Below are 27846 nucleotides of genomic sequence, written 5' to 3'. Positions count from 1 at the left end.
ATTAGGTCGAAATTAGCCCAAATAACGAAGTTCAAAAATTTTGAAATTTTTTGGCTAAAATTTTGATTGTCCAAAAATGGTGTAAAATACTCGAGGACACTTGACCGACATAAAAGTGGGTTTTAGGTCGAAATTTATCAAAAATAACGAAGTTCAAATATTATGAAATTTTTGGCCAAAATTTTGAATGTCCAAAAATAGTGTCAAAATAATCCGGAACACTTGATCGATACATAAAAGTGGTTATTAGGTCGAAATTCGCCCAAATAACGAGGTTCAAACATTTTGAAATTTTTGGCTAAAATTTTTGAATGTCCAAAAATAGTGTCAAAATACTCCGGAACACTTGATCGATACATAAAAGTGATTATTAGGTCGAAATTAGCCCAAATAACGAAGTTCAAAAATTTTGAAATTTTTGGCTAAAATTTTTGAATGTCCAAAAATGGTGTAAAAATACTCGAGAACACTTGACCGATACATAAAAGTTGTTATTAGGTCGCAATTCGCCTAAATAACGAAGTTCAAAAATTTTGAAATTTTTGGCTAAAATTTTTTGAATGTTCAAAAATGGTGTAAAAATACTCGAGAACACTTGACCGATGCATAAAAGTGATTATTAGGTCGAAATTAGCCCAAATAACGAAGTTCAAAAATTTTGAAATTTTTGGCTAAAATTTTGAATGTCCAAAATGGTGTAAAAATACTCGAGAACGCTTGACCGATGCATCAAAGTGTGTTTTAGGTCAAAATTCGCCCAAATAACGAAGTTCAAAATTTTGAAATTTTTGGGCCAAAATTTTGAAAGTCCAAAACGGTCTCAAATGACTCCAGTACCCTTGATCGATGCAGAAAAACGATTAAAAGTGTAATATTCAACGTAATAACGAATGTCTAATCTCTAATCTCGAGCCAACTTCACCGTGCCGTAAAAACCGCGTTTCACATGGATTACTTCTTGACTGTGCTTTCAGCCCTCGAAGCATCCATAACGTGAGCTATTGTATTTCGGAATGCATTCTCTCTGCAATAAAAAATAGGAAAACACACGTCCGTCCATCCACCCAATATTTATCTTATTACTGGTATATCCATTACCAAATTCATTTCTTGCATATATTCATATTTTATTAAACTAGGCCTATGCCTACAAAATTCCAGTGAATATTGATTACATCTGACATCAGTTCCAGTGAACTATAATGCATTAAACAAAAAACGCTCATATATACATAAAAGCCCCTTGATCTTGGGCCATTAAAGCTCCAGTGAGTAATATAACAGGCCTACTCATTCCAGTGAATTTAAATTCTGATAAATTAAACATCAGACTTCTGCTCCAGTGAGCTATACATTAAACAAAAACGCTCGTATATATTTACATAAAAGCTCCCGTGAGCTATATAATATCTAGCTCCAGTGAGCTATTTCTTAGCTCCAGTGAGCTATATCCAAGCTCCAATGAGCTATCTTAGCTCCAGTGAGCATAATATCCCATAAACTTCAGAATTACCTTCTTCCGTCCAATCTTACACAAATTACTTCACTAGTAAATTCTGCTGAGCCAAATATAGATTTCTTATTTCTACCTTGAACAAATATAAAAGCGGGGTCAGAAAACCTGATCACTTTTACAGCTATTTTGGCAAACTCACTAGAGAACAGGACAGGCCAGAACGGTGCCGATGGCCAGTGGGGAATAACAAGCGATGCTTGTGCTTTACAAACTTTCACATGTTTAACGGCTTGACCAACAAGAGATATGGGTGGGACCAACCAATTGTTCTCCCCTGCCCATGAAATAACAAAAGCGTCTACCTGGCTAGTATTGTGACACCAGAATTTAGAATTAAACGATCTTAACTTCGCATTCTGATTATCTGCAAAACGGTCAACAGAATGTGGACCCCACAAAGAATCCATAAAATTGAAGAAAGTCTGGGAAACTCCCCAATCATCAAAATCTATCTCCCTGCTTAGAGAATCTACTAGGGTGTTCTCTTCTCTCGGAACCCATTGAACATGGAGATCTATATTCTCCTCTCTGCAAAAAGATGCTATATCGATACTTAATGTATATGTAGATCCAATTTCATGCTTCCTTTCTTGATCACAGCTGCAACACCCATATTATCAGAGAAAACTTTCACACACTTGCCTTGTAATCTAGGAACAAACGCTCTCAGCGCTAAATCCACGCCTTTCAATTCTCTCCATGTGGAGCTCTTACCGATTTCTTGTTCCGACCAACTCTGATTAAACATGATTATACTATCATCCTGTCCCCTTGTCCATGCTCCGCAGCCACTATGGCTGGCATCTGAATACAGTATATACCTGTGGTAACGAATATTCAAACACATATCTGTTATTCATATTTCTTAGGTTCGTTCTCCAGAAAAACAATTCTTCAATAATAGGGCTATCCCCTGGAACCTTGAATATCTTATCCCAGTGTGTCTGATGATCACAAATCGTCATGATCGAAAATCTAGTTCTTAGCTGTGCAACGTGTCCACATACTGGTATCAGAGATATAATTCTCCCTACAAACTCAGCTAACTGGCGAGCTGTAATATAAGGTAGCTTACCCTTCAGACCATCAATACATGTGATGATGTTATTCACTCTTCTCTCTATTACTTTCAACAAACCTTTCTCTGTATCCCAGGTAAGTCCCAGCCAATCAATCCTCTGTGATGGCGTCCAGACGGACTTCTCTGAATTAGGAACCAATCCAGCTTTCAAAAGATCCTGTTTGACAGAACTAGCAATCATTTCACATGCACTATATGATGGTGCAGTGCACCAACCGTCATCTAAATACACTACATTAAAGTATCCCTTGTCTCTCCAATGCTTAACCAAAGGTCGAATAATTTTGGTGAAGACCCTAGGAGCAGAAGTCAAACCGAAGGGTAAGACTCTGAACTCAAAGTACCTTAAACCTGTCCCAAAATCCCACGCAAAACTGAGATATTTACATTGATCTGGATAAATGTCTATGTGGTGATACCCAGATTTCAAATCAAATGAAAACATATAATTGTTCTTCTTAAAGTAAAGTAACGCATCAGACCAATCTTCGAAATGAATTTTCGTTTTCCAAACGTGATTGTTGATGTAACAAAGATCTAAAATTAGCCTCTTCTTCCCTGAACTTTGAATAGAAACTGAAAGAGGGTTAATAATGTCAGGCGGTAAAAATAATTCAACAACTAAATTCTTCGATAATAGATCATTAACGGCTTCCGAAACAAAATCAGAATTGTCACGGGCTGATTTATTGTTCCTGAAAACTGCCGGCTCAGGAGTATTGTAAAACGGGATCATATAACCAAATTCAATAACTCGGAGAATGTCATCAGGCGCTCCAATCTCCTTCCAAAATGCGATGTTCGCCTTCATTCTTCCTCGAACTATAGGTTCAGCATTGCCTTGCTCGTATTCGTAAAAATTGTTCAAAAAGAAATCAAAATCGTACCTAAAATCAGTGTCCCCAGCCGAAAGAACATGTTGTAACTTCACCAATCCTCTGTTTGGCCCGGCTGAAAAAATATCTGAAGTTGAATGACCCGCTTCTCGACCTGCGCTAAGTCCGGGTGAAAAAATACCTGCTGTATTTGAAGTCATAGACCCATAAGATGGAGCTATATAAAATGTATAAAAATAAACTTATATAACAAACGCCCGGAACAAACGGTACTTTCGTTAACTTGTATTACAACACATCCATATTAGGATTACATAAAAAAACATTGATTTCTCTCCATCCAGAAAACAATCATTTAACCACGTCGGTTATTCACCTAACCAACCAACTTTAACACAAAAACTCCAAACTCGGGTTTATAGATCGGTTACATAATTATTATTCATTCAACAAAACTAGTCATACGACGTATAAATCACAAACTGCTTAAACCCGCTAAAGCGCGCTTCAGACTCCATATTGTACGTACAATATTGTATGTACAATACTTTTCGTGACGTCAAAAAGTATTGCACGTGCAATAAATAGTATGTACCGGGAAAATATATATTGTGCTACAATCGTTGGTTGCTTAATTGATACGTAGTTGCCAAATTTCTAAGAGTGGTAAATTTAGTGAGTGTTCGTGCACGGAATGATGAACATCTTTTTATGTCTTTTTGTATTCAACTGTACTTAATATTAAAAGGCCTATTAATACTAACGATATCAATAATATTAAAATTGTAATAATAATATAAATGGCGCATTCAGTTCTTATTCATTTATTTATAGATTTATTTATTTAGGCCTATTTGTTTATTTATTTATTTGTTTATTTATTGATTGATTGGTTGGTTGATTGATTGATATTAATATTAAAAGGCCTATTAATACTAACGATATTAATAATATTAAAATTGTAATAATAATATAAATGGCACATTCATTTCTTATTTATTTATTTATAGATTTATTTATTTAGGCCTATTTGTTTATTTATTTATTTGTTTATTTATTTATGTATTTATTTATTTAATGATTACTGATTGATTAATTGATTTAGCGATTCATTTATACTGACATTTAGTCATATATTGATTTAGTCAGTTTCTTAAGTATTATTTGTAGGCCTATGTATTTATTCTGGTTTTGATTTGATTGATACTGATATTTTTATTGTTTTTTTAAAGTTTTGGCATATAACATTATACATTATAACACGTTGTGTTATGAATTTGCAACAGCTTTTTACATGTTGATATCGTTGAGGCATGTTATGATGGTGTATGTTATAGACCTACTTATGATCATCCCAATACATCCATAAACGTGTTAATGTGAAACGAGATTACTTGAAATATATATTTCAGAGTTGAAAGAGTTTCAACTACGAACATAATTCTAAAATATGTCTCTCTGATTGGTTGATTGTCAAGAGGATTACGGCATCCTCAAAGCCTCTTGCTGTAATTCTCTAATCGATATCTATTATAGGACCGATCTTTTGAAATCCATACAACCGTGTCAAATGAAATAGTCTCGGATCATAGTTTGTGGACGATACAACATTGATACGTCAGATTTCGGAATTGTATTAAAAATAGGCACAAATCACATTGAAAACAGGTTGAATGCTGGCAAAAGTAGATAAAATAACTATGGGTCGAATTTACATTAATCAGTGTCCTGGGCCAGGATAACATTTAGGACTCCTTCGCATTCTAAAACAATACTTTGAACACCAAATGTCCTTGCTTTCATTTTCTCATTTAATTTGTTTTAATTGTAATTAATTTCTTTGTCCACTGGCTCTGTGGTAAATCCGGTATTGCCCAATATTTATCGCCCATTACCCGTGTTAATCTATTTATTTATTAAAATGCACCATCTATTAAATTCCTGTAATACAATGTATAGGCCTAGTGTATTTGATAACAAATTTGTTTTTATTTTTTATTTGAATTTGGGTGCCATTACACGATTTCATATATATAAAATATGTTTGGGCATGGCGGAATTAGTATATGATTAAAGATAGACATACTCTTAGGCTCCCTTTTTTAATGTTTGTACATTATTAATATTAATATTTATGTACAAAATGCAAACGAATGTATATATATTTGATTGTTTTGTAAACATTAAATTTGATGTTTACTCATAATTATGTCTGGAAAGTCAGGGAAAAACTAAGAAGCATCGGTATTTAGTTTCCTGGGAAAGTGGATCAGATGAGCAGTGAGTAAAAGCATTCGCCCTAAATCTTTATTTGATTTTTATCTTTTTATGAATTTATTAGGCCTACTGGTAAAGTGCAGAAAAAACCTCAAAACGCACTCTAGGATTTTTCATCAGCAGCAGTAGAAATTAATCTTGCATAGATTTTCTGGTGTCCTCGCTTGGATTTAGCAAACAATGAACCGTCAGGGTTATAGCGCGGGGATTTAATCTGATTCAACTAGTCGTGGCACGTATATTTATTGCACGTGTAATACTTTTTGACGTCACGAAAAGTATTGTACATACAATATTGTACGTACAATGCGGAGTCTGAAGCTAGCCTAACACGGCCCCGTGCGTACACAATAAAGCAACAAAAATTCCTATAAAACGATCGTCACTCACGCGTTCAACTATGACAAAACCGATTGGGCATTTCATTATTATAATATCACGCGTTTCACTCGCTCGATTCTTTAATTCACAAACACACCAAACATAAAACAACAACCAATTTTATTAAATATGTGCCTACCTGCACATTTATCAGCTTTACTGGCCTTGTTTGAAATCTGGCTTGAATTGTCTAATTGCTTGACAATTATACTGCCAGTGCCCCTTTTCTCCACACCTGAAGCATTTGTCAGTAGGTTTGGGAACTCCCCTCCTTGAAGTATTAAAGGTGACACCGCTTCCTGAATACGGGTATCTATTCTGTTGCATATAGCCACGAAAATTACTATGAGGATTGGGATAAGTCTCATGACGACGGCTCTGAGGGTATGGGGCATTCCTTCGGAATTGACCTTTCTTAGTCTTTCTTTCTTTTGTTGACACGGCTCTAATAGCCGCCTTGATTCTCTTTTCATCATCTGAATTATCTGCTAACTCCTCCGCCTTATATTCATCTACCACCTTCCAACTTTCGTTCTTGTCTGCCAATTTTATATGCTTATTTCTGGTTTTGATTTCTTCTAGACCAGCCCTTAGCTCTGCCTTTGCAAAGGGAATATCACCTTTCTCTAACTTTTCTAACGCCCTGTCTATTCTCTCTTTCACCTGTACGTTGAATTCGAACTGAAGCTTGTTGCCTCTGAACTTGAACTAAGCCTTGGCAGACTCTCTCGCTGATTCAAGCACTTGATTCTTAGTTGAACTTAATGCGTCGTCAATATCTGGTTCTGGTTCTGGTTAAATACTTCCCAACACTTTCTACAAAGCCAGGCGAGAAAGGTATTGTGCGCAGAACGTCAGATGCTATACTCTCTGACGCCACCTACTTCAGCTTTAATAATATCTGAAATACTCTGTAAAGTTAAAACTTGAATAGGTTGTACTTCACCTTCTTCTTGTTGAACTTGACCTGCTATTCCTGCAGCTTGTCCCTCTCTGTTCGACATAATCAAACTCGAAAAAAAAAAAAAATCACAAAGTTCTTGAAGAACACTATATCAAAATTGAAACGGAACGGCGTAGCCAGCGACTGAAGTCTGTGATGTGCAAACGGTCAATGACTGCTACCTACCATTCTTGCCACTCCCACCCCTCCGATCTCAATAGAATTTCCCGCCATACATTTGCATATGCAAAATACAACTTTCGACCAATAGAAAATTAGCATAAATATCGGTCAACACGAACGTCATTGTTTCCACAGCACAGAAAAGAGTGGCTATCAAGAACAGTGTATGTGCTGAGATGTATCCATTGTCAACAAACCATCCATAACCGCCTCTACTTAGTATATTACCTGCTCCTATAATGCTCCTTTGCTTGTTCCACTTATTACGGCTTTGTTTACGAGATGTGCCAGAGGGATAAATATAGCAGCGCCAATCAAAAAAGTGCAGTTCTGGTAGAGTGTTAACACGGGAATTGTTATGCAAATATTTATAGCAGAGACTGTGCCGAGATGTTTTAGGGCATCAAAATACCTTTTTGAAATCTCATTGTCATGAAAATCTATATAGTCTGGTGCATCACTTTCTTCATGAGATGCATTATTAGGCTTCTTTTCGTATGGACCTGCCGCTCCTAATTCAACTTCTGCACAATGACTATAATTTGTGCAAGTTCTTGTAGGGGGTTTCTTCAAAGGACGAAAAACGGCGCCACATACCATTACATTAGCGCTGAGACCTGCCAAAATCAGCAGAGTCCCGCGCCATCCGTACGTCGTATTTAGATACGCAAATAAAGTTACAAAGATGAGTTGACCGGTGCACGACCCAATCATGACAAGACCGTGTGCCAAGTTCAATTTCCTCTTGAAGTAGATGCCAACAATCAGTAAGGATGGAACATTAACTAATCCCATACCAGTACCTGTGGATTTAGAAGAAATAAATTAAAAATGATGGAGGAGACATAGAAAGGATAATGGATAATCATAGTATAGATTTAAACAAATAGCGCCATAGACATAGGAAAATCCCATAAATTTCGGCAATATGCCAAAGCTTAAGGAAGGGAACATGACCTAGCAGTGCACACAACTACTAAGCTAGACAAATAAAGCTGACACTCAAGAGGAATGGTATGGATTCTATAATGGATATCCCAAGGCTTGATATAAGAAGACTTATTTCTACCCCGTGTGCATGTGCCATGATTTTTCTTGGGATATATTCTTGGCCTTAACTCATTTCCTAAAAAAAGGTAAAGGTGAAGGAGACGATCCTGTATCTTTCATTGGCGTTTGAACCAGACTCCTCCATGTAATGTTGCTATAGGGGGATCGCTACACCTCCTCCACAGCGAGTCTGTTACCTTCGCAGCATTTATGAATGCCGGTACCCATTTATAAACACCTGGGTGGAGAGGATCAAGTGCCTTACTCAAGGGCATAACACGATGGCGTCGCCGGGGCTTGAACCCGCAACCTTCCAATTATGAGTCACAGCCCATTCCGCTCGGCTACCATGCTCCCTACAACTCATTTCCTATAAGAATAAATGATAAGCCTATTATTAAGAAGTACACTGTTGTTTTTTAGTTTGATGGCTAAAACTGGATAAATACGGTCCTTCTTCTCACTCGCTTTACCTTAAACAGGAAGCCTCGCTTGGTCAGTTCTCCACAGAACTAACAATACACCTGTTACTTTGATGACAGACAGAACTGAATTTACATGGATAAATAAAAAAATAAAAGTGGGGCTTTAACTTTAAGCAGAAATACTTAACAAATCTATTAGTTTATTCTCGAGATATCACGGTACCACTATCGCATAATTGCAATTGCAAACATTTGATACGATTTGTATGAAAATATTGGCAAAGACATCAATGAGTATTGTACGTGTTTTATACAATACAATAAAATACAATAAAATTTTCTGTAGTACTCACCAATCATGACTCCCATAGAAATAAATAGATGTTCTATTCGTTGTGCAAATACGCTGAAAAAGAAGCCAGAGAACAGAAACGCACCACCTAAGATGACGATAGGACGTATTCCCAGTTTCACGGTAGCGCTGCCTACAAATACCGTAGTGCTAGAAAATAAACAGACCCCATTTATTTTGACCCAAGGAATCTTTTCATGATAGCATAATACGTTATTCTAAAACTTCGATGGTTTTGTAAATTGGTGTGTAATTTAGTCTATCTTCGGCCCGGTTCTACGGTAAACGCAATAAAGCACCGAGAGGCAGAAGGTGTCGCTTTTTATTTTCGACGTAAGGTCTTGGGAAGTGATTTTCATCTCAAGAAAATATGGTCTTGGGGAAGTAATTTTCTTTGTTTATTGTGTTAATCTGCTTAAGGTTAAGCATAAGCAATGGATGGAAGGAATAAAAGCTGAAAAGGGAGAAAAATATTGGTACGTTGGATAGTTCATACTGTCTACATCATTTTTTGCATGTGTATACAGCACTTATATATTCGACAAAATACCTTCTGCAGCATTTTTTACTCGCTATATGTTTATGCATTTTGATTTGTATCCCCAACCACGTCTAGCGATTGCTTTTTCTTTTTCTGCATAATATGCTATAAACCGGACCGTCGCAAAGAAATAATGTTGCTATTTGTCATCGTTGTGAGAACTAAATGCAAGTTTAGAAGTGCATTTTAGTGGACATTTCGACGAATCTCATTAGGAAATAAAGATATTGGATAAAGAAATGGCGCCCCACCCAATTCCTGAAACAGTTGCGCCCGGAGCGTGCAAAAATGTGCAAAAATACTAATATGGTTGGATTTCGATCTTAAAATGGTTTTTCAAATGACTACTAATATGATGAAATTTAGACTTCCACTGCTTGGAGGGGTGTTGGATTGGTTGATTTGCCCCGCCCCACAGCGCCAGGGTACGTCCCCCTCCCCCGCTCGCCCCTAGCTGCGTCACTGGTTTGTATCTGATAATTTATTATCCCCGCTTTTAACCAATTTGAAGCAATAAAAAGATTGGTACCATTATCCAGCATGTGTTCTGTTGAAAATATGACATAATTGCCCAGAGATGTTAGTGTAAATGAAAACAAAGCAATGAATTTCTTAAAAGTACATAGCAGTGATCTGAAATTCTTTTTTTAATTCTTTTTACTAAAACTATGTACTTAAGGGTCCCGCAATTACAGTGGCAGCACCAGGAATTTATCCGGGGTGGGCAAAATGGAATCTAGGAATACCTAAAATGTGACATTTTTGGCCTAAAATTTCTTTTTGTTCTGCCCGGGGGTATTGGGAGAACTTATTGCATATGGTGGATTACCCCACTGCACAACCAATAATACTGGAAAGTATGTTTCCTGTGTATGGGAGCGGCACACACGCGTTGTTTTCAGTGAAAAATCTCTGAACTTTTCGTTATAAATATTATAAGTTTAAGAAACAATTGAACTTACACACTAATGCCACTACAAGAGCAGCGAAAGAAAATACCCACGTCGTAGCAGCAACACTTTGGTCAAAATATTCCAACCATTCAACGATGAAAGGGCCACATGAATAAAATAGGGAAATACTGAGGGCCCGTGAACAGTGGGCTCCAAACACAACCAGCCATCCCCAACCTCCATCCAGAGACGGAGTAGTCTTATGATTACTCATCGTTGCCTTGTTATAATTTGTAGCTCAGTTTAATATCATATCCAGGTTTCTTTCTCAATCGATTGAAATATTAAGAGTAATATTTCATACGTCCTGGTTCAATCATGCATCAGATTAATCGGTATTGTGTACTTGTACTTAGCACGAACTGACCATTCAAGGTATACTATTTGGGCATCCAAAGTCTATTCTATGAGAAGGTGGACTTAGGTATACTGATTAATGACCATGTATGACCATACTTTATGTTGCCATTCCAGATTGATCTATGTCCCCCTTTGTATTGTGAATGATTGTTCATTATCAGTTCTGAAAGTTTGCTATTATAGCTCTTTCTGTATAGCTCTTTATTTATCTAATAAACAAGACGACATGACACGATACTATGATAGCCTTTAGAAAATAGATGTATGGGTGAATACATCGGGGATAGATGCATAATATATTGCTCTCGCAGTATCTGAACGGTAAGTTTTAGAAGGACTGATTGTGCTCAACTTTAAAATTATTTAGGGCAGTTGCTGATTTCAGTACCCAATCATATCTCTATTTAACAGGTTAGTCCTTTTATACTCATATCGGGTCAACTTCTTGATCTGAATGGTTCAATTATTTGAACTCAGCGGTTAAAGGACACTACAGACGTTTAGTGGATGTAGCATATTCGATGTAATATATCTACGTTATTTAATCCATTCCCATTCTATTTCTAGTAATGTTTTAAAAGTTCTAACAAATGTTTGACGACATAAAATCGATAACATATTTCTACCAGATAATCTACGTAACATATTATTGATTTTACGTCATCAAACATTCGTCAGAACTTAAACATTACTGGAAATAGAATGGGAATAGATTAAATAATGTATAGATTTGTTACGTCAAATATTCTACGTCGAAACCTTTTAATGACTTATACTTTCAACAGTCAGTGAAATTCAGTCCTTTCAAATTGATATAGTCCTCTTAATTGCTTCAGTCCTTCTAAAACTTACCGGTTCCATTCAAGCCTCAATGCTTGAATTCATTATAAGCCCAATCCAAAGTTAATTATGGTAAACACATTTACTGACAATTTATTTGGGACTCGGAATATTCCCAGGGATAATTGAGGCGGAAATGAACTTTATGATAAAGTAAAGTTGCGCCATACTTAGGTGACTCCTTGATGTTCCTCTGCTATTTAAACATCATAGTTTGATAGAGATAAATTGCAGAAACTATCTGTGATCTTTGTGACATATATTAAAAATGAAGTGTACTACTACCTTTATTCAGTCGTTAATTTGCTCACCAAATTACTAATGACAAACGTGGATTCACCTTTTGAAAGTCTCAACAGTGAATTATGAGCAAGGCAAATTCATTATGCTTGATATGTGTACTCATCAAATTTGTATATAACACAATGATTGTGTTCACCTCTGGTGTTTTTCAGTTCAAGATGACTGAAGCCATTTATTGTTTTAGTATATAGATGTTCATAATACCAGCTTGCAGTCCATTGATGACCTAAAGAATGGTAATACCAGTTCGCATTTTATTGGTCACCTTGGGAAAATTATTATCCCCATAATGATCAACAGGATCTTTTTATCAGTAAGCTAACCATCTTCTTAGAGCTCAAATGTTTGCAGCATAAATGATGAGTCCACAGATACCCGTTAATACATGTTATCTATGGATGAAGACCATTCTTATGGACAAGTGTCTTGCCCTTCTGCTCATTTGATTATAAGAGTATGGTTAAAGCCACAATGTGTGATTTACGTCACAGCGACGCCCTCAATTTTACCCGGATTCCTACTTTTTGCATAATTATAATGCCCAGTGGTGTACTAAAATACCACGTAAAAGACAAAGCCTGAAGTGCTTTAATAACAGTAAAATTTAACTTTTTGTATTAAAACCGGGGAGACCCGGTTTTATTCAGAGTTCCCCGATCGAATGCTTGCTAACATGTCCGGTGGATGTCAGCTTATGTGTGCACACGTCGAGCGCGATGCTCCGTGCAGTATTACATATAATACGATCGGCGAGCGTAGTACAAGCATTATAGGCGCTGAAATGAAATCGCAATTTTCTTCGTTGTACCTGATTTGTTTGGCTCGAATTTAAAAGGCGATAATGTGATCAGTGAAAACAAACAATTAAATAGGAATCTATTCTTTATGCAAATCACACATTATTGCTTTAAGAAGACAGTTCCAGTATAACTTAAGTATAGGACGTAGCCTCTGAAATGCAACTCATTAAACCAGTTGAAATAATAGCAGCACCTCTATAAACTGCAAGAAATATGATGACATTTTCAATTCCTTAGCTTTGGTGGACTGACGATAATGAAAAGTTAAATGTTCAATATTTTAATTTTGCTACTCCAACGAAATGTTTCAATTGCTCTGGTCCAGATTATGCTGTTTGCTCAAAAAGCAATAGATGGGCAAGAAGAAGATTGCTGCCAGTGCATAGATACCAGCACAGGTGACAAAAGATGATGTGTAGCTGCCTGTGATGTCATATAACCATCCTATTGTTTGTGGAAAAACAAAACGAGAAATTGAATACGAGATACCAGTTTGCATTTGCATTACTGTTCTGTAAATAGAACTGGAAACATTAGAAGCACAAGTGAAATATATTAGAGCTTATATTCTTTTCATTTTCTTATGTAATACAGGCCCGGAATACAGGGTCCAAACGATGTCAGTCCGCCTATAAAGACTTGTTGGTATAATCCAAAAACTACCGGATCAATTCTCTTGTTTTAAAGTTTATAACTTGACTGCTTAGTGAGAAATCAAGCGAGCAGGTTTTCGTTGATGCCTTTCCCATTTTTACTGAGAAATAAAGCCATTTTGGACATTTCCGGCCAAGAAAGTTGCATTTTTCTATATAGCAAACAGAGGGAATATGGTCATTGAAAATATCAGATGTGAAAATGTACCAATTGTGCACAAATCAGTATAAATATATATGTATATAATTGAGAAGTAAAAGTATCACAGACAGCTATACAGTGCTCGATACCAATAAATGGTAGAGCTATTTTAAAAATATAGACACAGATATACTGTGTTGTGAAATGTATTAATATCTGTGTCTATATTTTTATGTATATAATTGTATATAATAGCTAGTATGCACGATGGGCACGTGAACTACGGAGAAGTCCAACATAAACTAAACGCTCAAAGGATGTGTTGGCAAAATGCATTCAATACTGCGGTTATTGTTTTAATAACAGAACATGGTGTGAAGAATGATCATCTTGACTTGTGTGTGTGTCTGTGTAGGGGTTTCAGTTTCAGTTTATTTCACCTTTAAATAATTATTACAAAGTAAAGCAAAATCATATGGTAGGAGACCAAACAGAGCAGAGCTCGACCATTTTTGGCCACCCTTTACAATAAAAGTTAAACATTCAGGACGAAACAAAATCAAAATACGTATCAGGACATAATTATGTACAGACAAAGACCGGACAGGACACGTGAGACAGACAATGTTGGCTATGGTTTAAGATTATCTATTATACATAATAGTAAGGGGTGTGAAGGGGGGGGGGTGCATGTTTTTTTCTTTCTTTTTTTAAAGTTTTTATTTGTCTCGTATCTGCCACTTGCTCTTACCTGCTAAAACAGACCCTGTAACGTTGCCCATGGAATGGACAAAATATGTCAATCCAATTACTGGTGGCACTTGTTCCTGAGTTACCAACAATCTTGGTATGATAAATGACAATGCTGCCAAAATACCAAAATGGATGCCATATAAAAAACACAACACTGCTAAAATACTGTAAATATCGGTCAACACGAACGTCATTGTTTCCACAGCACAGAAAAGAGTGGCTATCAAGAACAGTGTATGTGCTGAGATGTATCCATTGTCAACAAACCATCCATAACCGCCTCTACTTAGTATATTACCTGCTCCTATAATGGTCGCAAGCATTGCAGCATTTTCTTTGCTTGTTCCGCTTATTACGGCTTTGTTTACGAGATGTACCAGAGGGATAAATATAGCAGCGCCAACCAAAAAAGTGCAGATCTGGTAGAGTGCTAACATGGGAATTGTTATGCAAATATTTATAGCAGAGACTGTGCCGAGATGTTTCAGGGCATCAAAAGACCTTTTTGAGATTTTCTCATTGTCATGAAAATCTTTGTAGTCTGGTACATCACTTTCTTCAAGAGATACATTATTGGGCTTCTTTCCGTATGGACCTGCCGCTCCTAATTCAACTTCTGCATTATCACTATAATTGGTCCAAGTTCTTGAAGGGGGTTTCTTCAAAGGACGAAAAACGGCGCCACATACCATTACATTAGCGCTGAGACCTGCCAAAATCAGCAGAGTCCCGCGCCACCCGTACGTCGTATTTAGATAGGCAAATAAAGTTACAAAGATGAGTTGACCGGTGCACGACCCAATCATGACAAGACCGTGTGCCAAGTTCAATTTCCTCTTGAAGTAGATGCCAACAATCAGTAAGGATGGAACATTAACTAATCCCATACCAGTACCTGTGGATTTAGAATGAATATATGAAAAAACGAAGGAGACAAAGAAAGGATAATAGATAACCATAGTAGAGAAACAAATAATGCCGTAAACATAGGAAAATCCCTTAAATTTCGGGAATACGCCATAACTACATGACCTAGCAGTGTTTTCACACAACTACTAAGCTAGACAAATAAAGCTGACACGCAAGAGGAATGACATGGGTTCTATAATGGAAATCCCAAGGTATGATATAAGGATTTCCATTTCTACCCCGCGTGCATGCGCCGTGGTTTTTCTTGGGATATATTATTGGCCTGATTTCCTTTAAGAATAAATGATTTGCCTAATATTAAGAAATACACTGTAGATTTTTTGTTAAATGGCTAAAACTGGATAAATACGGTCCCTATCTTCCCAATCGCTTTAAGCAGAAGTACTATTAGTTTATTCTCGAGATATTACGGTACCACTATCGCATAATTGCAATTGCAATAATTGATACGATTGTATGACAATATTGGCATCGATATTCAATGAGTACTGTACGTTAGCATGAAAGTTCATCTGTATTGGTAATCCATATATAGAAAGATTTAAACTCTTGCGCTCAATACAAATATATTTACCTCCGTAATTTTCGGCTGTTGCTACTACAGCCTTCCGTCAGCGGAATGACCCGATCGTGTACTCTTGAAGTGTGACGTAATGACCGGGTCATAGACCTTTGGTAACTTGTAACGTCCTGCGTCTTTGTTCAGAGATGGTCGGTTGGCCCTGATATGAATGGCCTCCTTGACTCCTCGCTCAAACCAGCGGGGTTCCCTATCCAAGATTTGGACTTTGTCCAGGTCGACGTGATGGCCCGGTGACTCTATGTGGATATGTTTGGAAACCTCAGACGAAGTTGAGTCATTCCGATGACGAAGGCTGTAGTAGCAACAGCTGAAAATTACGGAGGTAAATATAATTTATTTGTATTGAGATCAAGAGTTTAAATCTTTCTATATATACGAGTACTGTACGTGTTAATGCAATAAAATGCAATTACATTTTCTGTAGTACTCACCAATCATGACTCCCATAGAAATAAATAGATGTTCAATTCGTTGTGCAAACATGCTGAAAAAGAAGCCAGAGAACAGAAACGCACCACCTAAGATGACGACAGGACGTATTCCTAGTTTCACGGTAGCGCTGCCTACAAATAGTGCTAGAAAATAAATAAGCAACATATCCAGGTTACTTTGCTTTGCCCCAAGGAATATTTTCATGATAGTATAATACGTTATTTTAAAACTTCAATGGTTTTGTAAATTGGTGTGCAATTTAGTCTATCTTCTGCCCGGATATACGGTAAACGCAATAAAGCACCAAGAGGCAGAAGCTGTCGCTTATTATTTTCAACGTATTGGAAGGTCTTGGGAAGTGATTATCATCTCAAGAAAATTATGGTCTTGGGGAAGCAATTTTTTGGGATGAGAATCGGTTCTTGAAAGCTGTAAAAAGGCGTATAAAGTATTGTCTAAAACTAATAAAACTAGTGGTCACCCGTCTTTCACGGTCGCTGTCTTTTGCAGTCACTGTCTTTTGCGGTACTCATATTTTGTATTATTTTAAAATATATTAAAAGTTATGGTGTAATTTCACCTGGTGCAGCGCAATTTGAAGTGCAGTCTCAGAATAATCAAAATAAATTTTTGTAGAACACTTACTTTCAACATGGGCCAAAATATTCTACACCGACACCGATTACCTGTGAGTTCGGTACTCCTGTATGAGTGACACAATATCAGACAAACCCTCTCCCATGGTCTGAGCAGGGTTCATAATTAATTATTGCATAGTCCCTTTGTTGAATAAATGAAGGCCTTCAAGACATCCAAATGCTTCGTCTTACCAGACTTGTACCTGCATTGCTAAGAATTTTTTACCCATTCTTTCTTAACCATCTGTCTCTATGGGACAGTCAATTGTCAAAAGTCGCTGGAAAAATCTTCAAAAATCACCCATTTGAGCAACCAATTTGCAGTTTGGCAACCATGATCAATTTGGATGATTTTGGAGGTTTCAAAATAGTGAAATTTGATAGTCTTTCAATGGTCCTTCAACACAAAAGCATCAAACACTTGACCTAATTCAAGAAACAAACACTTTACTGTTGACAATAGGTTCTCCATAAAAAGCAGTTACCCTTTGAACACTGACATGATAATGTTTTCACATTAGTTGAATAAACAATACATGTTAATTACTCAAGTGAGTTTCTCTTGTGTAATGGTATGAGTGACCCAATATCAGACCAGACATAGGATTTGCGAGTGTTCATTTTAAACAGCATGACTGTATTGTAGTGCATTGTGACTGTTTACTCAGTGTTTACTCGGTGCTTAGCTCGCAGGGAGCTTTCAGTGCTTTTGAAACTAATTAACTTAATTTGACACCCTTGATGTGAACAGAAACAAAGTTCGACGTTTTAGTGAAGTGTGCACGACCTTGTTCTTTACATCGCAAAAGTCCGCTTTCCGAAACAATGTAAACCGTAAAGTTTTTAGCCTTACCAATTCGCCAAACTCAGTAATTTATTATAGATATTACAGGGAGAAAAATATTGGTACGTTGGATAGTTTATACTGTCTACATCATTTGCAGCATTTTTTACTCGCTATGTTTATGCATTTCTGATTTGCATCCCCAATCACGTCAAGCGATTGCTTTTTCTTTTTCTTCAAAAAAAATTGTTGACCTTTCATATTGAAGATATGGATTTTTTTCCCTATAACACCAAAAAAAATTAGACCTTTTTTTGGGAAGAAAATGTATATCTTCAATATGAAAGGTCAAATTTTTCAATTGATCATCGGCTTTTCATCCCAGCTTCATACACTTTAAGTACATATCATTAGATTTAGAAAGTTTTCTACGAGGAATGTTAAATATCAAAAATTTTAAAAAAAATGTCATAAAAGTTGTATTGTATCGCGAAAGAAATCTAAATTATTACATTCCTCGTATTCAGAATTCAATTCGATATGTTTGATGTGCTCTCATATCCCACAAAAAATACAGTCGAAACGCTCATACCAGAGCCCTTAAAAATTAGCAACTATTTTATACTGTTGCCATTTGGTAGTTCATAGTATCTTGCGAATGGTAGTGAACTTTGGCAAAATTGCATTGATCATTTCACAGCAAGTGCATAAAAGAATTCATATATCACAGATATACCTTTGTAAGTCCTGTGGTCCTTGAGTTATGTTTTAGAGAGGACTGAAACAACAACACTTTTGTAAAAACGTACATAACTCATTAACAACAATAAAACAAACAAGTTTTCAAAGTATATGATTTGTAGAATGAACTTTTGAAAAACATCAAAGTGTTATTTTTCAATAATATATTGATTTAGATAATGAAAATCTGTTGGGACCTTAAAAGCGCTTAGAAATCGATATGTGGCAAAGTGGAATCTAGGGAATAGCTAAGATTTAACATTTTTGCCTAAAATTAGTGGATGTTATGGTGATTTATTTTTGTTCTGCCCGTGGGTATTGGAAGAAGCCCAGATTATTGTATATTTGGGTAGATTACCCCACTGCATAACCAATAATACTAATTCCGGATTTTGTGGGTCACACACGTCGCTTTCAATGAAAACTCTCTACACTTTTCGTTAATATTATATTAATTTAAGAAACAATTTGCACTTACACACTAATGCCATTACAAGAGCAGCGAAAGAAAATATCCACGTCGTAGCAGCAACACTTTGGTCAAAATATTCCAACCATTCAACAATGAAAGGGCCACATGAATAAAATAGGGAAATGCTGAGGGCTCGTGAACAGTGGGCTCCAAACACAATCAGCCATCCCCAACCCCCATCCACAGATGGAGTAGTATTATGATTACTCATCGTTGCCTTGTTATATTTTGTAGCTCAGTTTTATAATATCATTTCCAGGTTTCTTTCTCAATCGATTGAAATATTAAGAGTAATATTTCATACGTCCTGGTTCAATCATGTATCAGATTAATCTGTAATGCGTACTTTGCACTAACGGGCCATTCAATGTTAACTATTTGGGCATCCAAAGTCTATTCTGTGAGAAGGTGGACTTAGGCATACTGACAAATGACCATATATACCCAAAATTCAAGTTGCCATTCCAAATTGACCTTTGTCCCCTTTGTATTATGAATAAACTGTTCATGATCAGTTTTGAAAGTTTTGCTATTAGATTTTTTTAAAGCTCTATATCCAATGAAACAAGACGACGCAAAGACACGATACTATGATAGCCTGTACAAAGTAGATGTATATGGGTGTATGCATTGGGATAGATGCATAGTTTATTGATTTGCTCTCGCAGTAAACACTCAAAAACAAAATCCATGCTTTTTGGGTCTCATTTTAAACTAAATAAAGCTGCCCCTCTCAATGTATATATTAGAGATGATCAAATTGAAACAGTGCCCTCTTTTAAATACCTTGGCTTACATTTTGATCAAACCCTATCCTGGAATGTTCATGTTGATAATGTTATTAAATCTGTGGTGAAACATATTGGGTTGTTCTACAGAATAAGAAAGTATCTGTCTCAGGAAAGTCTTACCATTTTACACAATTCCCTTTTATTGCCAAGAATTGATTACTCTGATATTGTATGGGGTATTTTTAAATAATAGGCATTGCAATGATTGTTACAGGATCAACTTTTGCCAAATTTCTTTTGTTTAAATTTTTTGCTGTTTGATTATTGTGTTCTATCCTACATTCTGTAGCCACTAAGTTTTTATCCATTTCCTTTGATTATTTGAATGTAGTTTGTTGTATTTTGAAATCCTGATTTTAAATTATTATGCTGGCATAATGTTTTATCATTTTAAAATTTAAATTCTCATAGTGCAATAAGAAATAATAATAATATTAATTTTGTCAATGTATTTGAAAATGTAGTCTAATTAATGCAATCTTTTAATATTATTGTTGTACCCAATTAATTTTGGTAATTCATGTAATTTAAGTTAATATAGTAAATTATTCTAAGTGTTTTGTAATTATTTATTTGTATTTTTAGATGTAATAACTGGGCCATATGGAAGAACAGGGGAATACTTAAATTTTCCCCTGAATATGGACCCAGTATAAAGAAGAAATAAACAAACAAACAAACACTGAATTGTCATATTTAAAACATATAAATATATATTTAAGTCAAAATTTTCTTTGCTCCCCATCTTAATTTAATATTATTACATTATGACATGGTCAGTTTCTCTGTGATTAAATAAAGGATGTATGTTTAACACCATAATCAAAGTCTTGGCAAAATACATTCAATACTCTTGTAGTAACCGACCATGGTGTGCGGAATGTTGACATTGACTTGATGGTGATGGTGTGGGTGTAGGATGTATGTGTTTTGTTTTGTCTCGGATCTACCGCTTGCCATGAGAAAAGCTCATAATCTTACCTGCTAAAACAGACCCTGTAACATTGCCCATGGAATGGACAAAAATGTCAATCCAATTACTGGTGGGACTTGTTCCTGAGTTACCAATATTCTTGGTATGAAAAATGACAATACTGCCAAAATACCAAAATGGATGCCATATAAAAAACACAACACTGATAAAATACTGTAAATATCGGTTAACACGAACGTCATTGTTTCCACAGCACAGAAAAGAGTGGCTATCAAGAACAGTGTATGTGCTGAGATGTATCCATTGTCAACAAACCATCCATAACCGCCTCTACTTAGTATATTACCTGCTCCTAGAATGGTCGCAAGCATTGCAGCATTTTCTTTGCTTGTTCCACTTATTACAGCTTTGTTTACGAGATGTGCAAGAGGGATAAATACAGCAGCGCCAATGAAAAAAGTGCAGATCTGGTAGAGTGTTAACACGGGACTTTTCATGCAAATACATATAGCAGAGTCTGTGCCGAGATGTTTCAGGGCATCAAAAGACCTTTTTGAAATCTCGTTGTCATGAAAATCTATATAGTCTGGTGCATCACTTTCTTCAAGAGATGCATTCTTTTCGTATAGAGGTGCCTCTGCTAATTCCACCTCTGCATAATCACTATAATTTGTGCAAGTTTTTGTTCGGGTTTTCTTCAAAGGACGAAAAACGGCACCACATACCATTACATTAGCGCTGAGAGCTGCCATAATCAGCAGAGTCCCGCGCCATCCGTACGTCGTATTTAGATACGCAAATAAAGTTACAAAGATGAGTTGACCGGTGCACGACCCAATCATGACAAGACCGTGTGCTAAGTTTAATTTCCTCTTGAAGTAGATGCCAACAATCAGTACGGATGGAGCATTAACTAATCCCATACCAGTACCTGTGGATTTAGAATGAATATATGAAAAAATGAAGGAGACAAAGAAAGGATAATAGATAACCATAGTAGAGAAACAAATAATGCCGTAAACATAGGAAAATCCCTTAAATTTCGGGAATACGCCAAAACTACATGACCTAGCAGTGTTTTCACACAACTACTAAGCTAGACAAATAAAGCTGACACCCAAGAGGAATGACATGGGTTCTATAATGGAAATCCCAAGGCTAGATATAAGGACTTCCATTTCTACCCCGCGTGCATGCGCCGTGGTTTTTCTTGGGATATATTATTGGCCTTAACGGATTTCCTTTACGAATAAATGATTTGCCTAATATTAAGAAATACACTGTAGATTTTAGTTAAATGGCTAAAACTGGATAAATACGGTCCCTATCTTCCCAATCGCTTTAAGCAGAAGTACTATTAGTTTATTCTCGAGATATTACGGTACCACTATCGCATAATTGCAATTGCAATAATTGATACGATTTGTATGACAATATTGGCATCGATATTCAATGAGTACTGTACGTTAGCATGAAAGATCATCTGTATTGGTAATCCATATATAGAAAGATTTAAACTCTTGAGCTCAAAACAAATATATTTACCTCCGTAATTTTCGGCTGTTGCTTTACAGCCTTCCGTCAGCGGAATGACCCGATCGTGTACTCTGGAAGTGTGACGTAATGACCGGGTCATAGACCTTTGGTAACTTGTAACGTCCTGCGTCTTAGTTCAGAGATGGTCGGTTGGCCCTGATGTGAATGGCCTCCTTGACTCCTCGCTCAAACCAGCGGGGTTCCCTATCCAAGATTTGGACTTTGTCCAGGTCGACGTGATGGCCCGGTGACTCTATGTGGATATGTTTGGAAACCTCAGACGAAGTTGAGTCATTCCGATGACGAAGGCTGTAGTAGCAACAGCTGAAAATTACGGAGGTAAATATAATATATTTGTATTGAGATCAAGAGTTTAAATCTTTCTATATATATGAGTACTGTACGTGTTAATGCAATAAAATGCAATTACATTTTCTGTAGTGCTCACCAATCATGACTCCCATAGAAATAAATAGATGTTCAATTCGTTGCCGTTGTGCAAACATGCTGAAAAAGAAGCCAGAGAACAGAAACGCACCACCTAAGATGACGACAGGACGTATTCCTAGTTTCACGGTAGCGCTGCCTACAAATAGTGCTAGAAAATAAATAAGCAACATATCCAGGTTACTTTGCTTTGCCCCAAGGAATATTTTCATGATAGTATAATACGTTATTTGAAAACTTCAATGGTTTTGTAAATTGGTGTGTAATTTAGTCTATCTTCTGCCCGGATATACGGTAAACGCAATAAAGCACCAAGAGGCAGAAGCTGTCGCTTTTTATTTTCAACGTATTGGAAGGTCTTGGGAAGTGATTATCATCTCAAGAAAATAATTATGGTCTTGGGGAAGCAATTTTTTTGGATGAGAATCGGTTCTTGAAAGCTGTAAAAAGACGTATAAATTATTGTCTAAAACTAATAAAACTAGTGGTCACCCGTCTTTCACGGTCGCTGTCTTTTGCAGTCACTGTCTTTTGCGGTACTCATATTTTGTATTATTTTTAATGTGCTGGTCAGGTGTAATGGTCAGGTGCAATTACAGTGTTTGAGTTCATTTTTTTTACACCCCATTTTGAAAAGTTATGGTGTAATTTCACCTGGTGCAGCGCAATTTGAAGTGCAGTCTCAGAATAATCAAAATAAATTTTTGTAGAACACTTACTTTCAACATGGGCCAAAATATTCTACACAGACACCGATTACCTATGAGTTCGGTACTCCTGTATGAGTGACACAATATCAGACAAACCCTCTCCCATGGTCTGAGCAGGGTTCATAATTAATTATTGCACAGTCCCTTTGTTGGATAAATGAAGGCCTTCAAGACATCTAAATGCTTAGTCTTACCAGACTTGTACCTGCATTGCTAAGAATTTTGTACCCATTCTTTCTTAACCATCTGTCTCTATGGGACAGGAAATTGTCAAAAGTCGCTGGAAAAATCTTCAAATTTGGGCAACCAATTTGCAGTTTGGCAACCATGATCAATTTGGATGATTTTGGAGGTTTCAAAATAGTGAAATTTGATAGTCTTTCAATGGTCCTTCAACACAAAAGCATCAAACACTTGACCTAATTCAAGAAACAAACACTTTACTGTTGACAATAGGTTCTCCATAAAAAGCAGTTACCCTTTGAACACTGACATGATAATGTTTTCAAATTAGTTGAATAAACAATACATGTTAATTACTCAAGTGAGTTTCTCTTGTGTAATGGTATGAGTGACCCAATATCAGACCAGACATAGGATTTGCGAGTGTTCATGTTAAACAGCATGACTGTATTGTAGTGCATTGTGACTGTTTACTCAGTGTTTACTCGGTGCTTAGCTCGCAGGGAGCTTTCAGTGCTTTTGAAACTAATTAACTTAATTTGACACCCTTGATGTGAACAGAAACAAAGTTCGACGTTTTACTGAAGTGTGCACGACCTTGTTCTTCACATCGCAAAAGTCCGCTTTCCGAAATAATGTAAACCGTAAAGTTTTTAGCCTTACCAATTCGCCAAACTCAGTAATTTATTATAGATATTACAGGGAGAAAAATATTGGTACGTTGGATAGTTTATACTGTCTACATCATTTGCAGCATTTTTTACTCGCTATGTTTATGCATTTCTGATTTGCATCCCCAATCACGTCAAGCGATTGCTTTATCTTTTTCTTCAAAAAAAATTGTTGACCTTTCATATTGAAGATATGGATTTTTTTCCCTATAACACTAAACAAAATTAGACCTTTTTTTGGGAAGAAAATGTATATCTTCAATATGAAAGGTCAAATTTTCAATTGATCATCGGCTTTTCATCCCAGCTTCATACACTTTAAGTACATATCATTAGATTTAGAAAGTTTTCTACGAGGAATGTTAAATATCAAAATTAAAAAAAAAATGTCATAAAATTTGTATTATCAGTAGACTTCGGTTGTATATATAAATGCGCTTTTATAAATGCGCACGTGACCAGATGGCCAGCGCCATATTTGCATTACATCACTGTCAATCACTGAAATGGCGATCATTGAAGGAGTGGCTACAGTTGTGACCTTGTTTCGTGGCTAGCACTGGCAAGGAACATTGGCTGGAGGTTCGATGCTATAAATTTGCAAGGATAAATCATGGATATCAAAGGATCATGATTATTGCACAGCACCCCCATGTACAAACATACCAAATGTTTATTTATTTATTTTTATTTATTTATTTATTTATTTATTTATTTATTTATTTATTTATTTATTTATTTATTTATTTATTTATTTATTTATGCGACGAAAAACGAAAACCCTGTTCTATTTTGAACAAATTGGGAAACAAATGTTTCCTGTACAAATGAATGCGACCCCAAATTTCGGAAATTTCAGAACAATTTTTTTTTTAAATTTTCTCAAATTGAAATTTATTTACAGATTTTTGTGATTTTTTGGGTTATTTAAAATTTGTTTAAAAAAATACCAACCGACCGACCGACCCTACTGTATGACGGATCTAACTTACTAGCTGAATAAACCTCAAACCATGCATCACATACGTGATTGTACGTCAAATTGTCATATAACGTATGAGCGTGATGTATAGTATACGAGTCTTCCTCTACATCTTCCAGCCGGGATGATTAGATCATGTACAGTCATCTACGTGTTTATACTCTAAATTGTACGTCAAAGGGTGACAAAGGGTGTACAGATTACCGATTTAGCATGGGGGACACAAAAAGGTGCTTAAAAACACATTTTGAATTTGTTTTTTTTGTCCATTTGCGAGCGAATGAGTAAGTTAAGAGTTGAGGAGGTCGGGCGGGGACATCTAGCCTATTAGTTTGAGAGGGTCATTATGCCGAAAAGGGCTAAAGTTATAGTTTCCTCAATTTACGTTATAATTAGAGTTAAAATTAGGGTCAGAGTTATGTTCATTGGCGGCACTACGGGGGGAGATACTTATCTTGACTCCCAAATAAATAAATCCATGACCCCTTCCTTCCGAAGAAAATGACAGCCCCTAAGTTCCCTACGTGCAAACATTATCAAATAACATCATCGGCAGCTACCCAGTTCTGACCTTAATGCCAGTAAGAATCACATTTCGTCATCAATATGGCCAATTGCCACGCCCATTTAGCACGGAAATAATGAAATATAACTTTTTAAATCAGCTATATCTAGCTTTTCCGTCATAATGTTTTTTTTCCGTAATGGAAAATCCAAATAAAGAGTTTATGTTTCGGGTTAAATTATTTTGCCCTTTGCAATCAATGCCACTATTTTGCCAAAGCCAATTTTCCTTGTAACCTGTCATTTTCGCCTATACTTTTGCGTGTGGAATTTGTGCACATCCGGGTACCTTACATCGTTGAACACGGTATGGTGACTTGTAGATGTCACGTGCGCATTTATATATGCGCATTTATATATATACCCGAAGTCCACTGATTATATCGCGAAAGAAATCTAAATTATTACATTCCTCGTATTCAGAATTCAATTCGATATGTCTGATGTGTTCTCATATCCCACAAAAAATACAGTCGAAACGCTCATACCAGAGCCCTTAAAAATTAGCAACTATTTTATACTGTTGCCATTTGGTAGTTCATAGTATCTTGCGAATGGTAGTGAACTTTGGCAAAATTGCATTGATCATTTCACAGCAAGTGCATAAAAGAATTCATATATCACAGATATACCTTTGTAAGTCCTGTGGTCCTTGAGTTATGTTTTAAAGAGGACTGAAACAACAACACTTTTGTAAAAACGTACATAACTCATTAACAACAATAAAACAAACAAGTTTTCAAAGTATATAACTTTTGAAAAACATCAAAGTGTTATTTTTCAATAATATGTTGACTTAGATAATGAAAATCTATTGGGAACTTAAAAGCTCTTAGATATGTGGCAAAGTGGAATCTACGGAATAGCTAAGATTTAACATTTTTGCCTAAAATTAGTGGATGTTATGGTGATTTATTTTTGTTCTGCCCGTGGGTATTGGAAGAAGCCCAGGTTATTGTATATTTGGGTAGATTACCCCACTGCATAACTAATAATACTGAAAAGTATGTTCCGGATTTTGTGGGTCACACACGTCGTTTTCAATGAAAAATCTCTAAACGTTTCGTTAATGTTATATTAATTTAAGAAACAATTTGCACTTACACACTAATGCCATTACAAGAGCAGCGAAAGAAAATATCCACGTCGTAGCAGCAACACTTTGGTCAAAATATTCCAACCATTCAACGATGAAAGGGCCACATGAATAAAATAGGGAAATGCTGAGAGCTCGTGAACAGTGGGCTCCAAACACAACCAGCCATCCCCAACCCCCATCCACAGATGGAGTAGTATTATGATTACTCATCGTTGCCTTGTTATACATGGTAACTCAGTTACTCAGTTATCATATCCAGGTTTCTTTCTCAATCGATTGAAATATTAAGAGTAATATTTCATACGTCCTGGTTCAATCCTGCAACAGATTAATCGGTATTGCGTACTTTGAACTAACGGGCCATTCAAAGTAAACTATTTGGGCATCCAAAGTCCATTCTATGAAAAAAAAATGTTATTATTAGTCATGATGAACCCATTTCGTTGAACTCAAAATTATACTGATGTTTATTAAAATTAAAGTATTAAATAGTAAAATGGTCATAAAGAATTAAGAATATCAGATGATTAGTGACAATAAAAGTAATTGAATGCAACATTATCTGGCATAATTATAATGGCTCACTTTAATACTGAACAATTCTGATTTTGGAATCTACCAGTTTATTGATAGCGAACCACGGAAATCCGACCATGGACTTTGAATTTTAAGCAGAACTTTGCCCCGGACTTTGCTCTCTAAAACACACTGTCAAGCATACTTGTTTATTTTATCAGTCCATTAACCACAAGTACTAAGCATGGTATAGTACAAGACGCGCTAGATGTTTGATGAGAGATTAACTTTCGCGTCAACACAAAAGCGCCGCAAATACCAAAGATAGTTGTGTACGGTGTAGTTAATGGTAATAGCGCGGGCCCGGAAGATTTAAACCATAGCGAGATATGGGCGACCAATCACAAGGCAGATCCATTTAAAGATGCATTACAGAAATTGGCC

At 36.1% G+C, this 27846-nt stretch overlaps 2 protein-coding genes across 2 annotated transcripts; both read right to left on the bottom strand.

The window, feature by feature from the left end:
- Positions 1-13145: 13145 nt before the first annotated feature.
- On the bottom strand, positions 13146-16340 carry LOC140147538 (monocarboxylate transporter 3-like). The gene is made up of 3 exons (XM_072169320.1): positions 16334-16340; positions 14388-15284; positions 13146-13285 (listed from the first exon to the last, which is right to left on the bottom strand). Exons 1-3 carry the CDS (start codon positions 16338-16340, stop codon positions 13149-13151), a joined length of 1041 nt encoding a protein of 346 aa, XP_072025421.1. The 3' UTR covers positions 13146-13148.
- Positions 16341-20744: 4404 nt separating this feature from the next.
- LOC140147537 (monocarboxylate transporter 3-like) lies at positions 20745-22736 on the bottom strand. The gene is made up of 2 exons (XM_072169319.1): positions 22679-22736; positions 20745-21625 (listed from the first exon to the last, which is right to left on the bottom strand). The coding sequence occupies exons 1-2, from the start codon at positions 22734-22736 to the stop codon at positions 20745-20747; spliced, it is 939 nt and encodes a 312-aa protein (XP_072025420.1).
- Positions 22737-27846: the final 5110 nt, after the last annotated feature.

This window comes from Amphiura filiformis, chromosome 3, assembly GCF_039555335.1.
Source record: "Amphiura filiformis chromosome 3, Afil_fr2py, whole genome shotgun sequence".
Lineage (NCBI taxonomy): Eukaryota > Metazoa > Echinodermata > Ophiuroidea > Amphilepidida > Amphiuridae > Amphiura > Amphiura filiformis.
The sequence above is the reverse complement of the archived record's forward strand: the minus strand, read 5'-3'. Positions and strand labels throughout refer to the sequence as shown.

Excerpts from the sequence above, each read along its gene's own strand:
- LOC140147538 (XM_072169320.1), bottom strand. Across the intron at positions 13,286-14,387 it reads TACAGGGTCTGTTTTAGCAG|GATGGTTATATGACATCACA; the intron begins GTAAGAGCAAGT and ends CACAAACAATAG.
- LOC140147537 (XM_072169319.1), bottom strand. The coding sequence starts at position 22,736 with ATGTTTGCACAACGGCAACGAATTGAACATCTATTTATTTCTATGGGA. Across the intron at positions 21,626-22,678 it reads TTCTATGGGAGTCATGATTG|GTACTGGTATGGGATTAGTT; the intron begins GTGAGCACTACA and ends CTAAATCCACAG.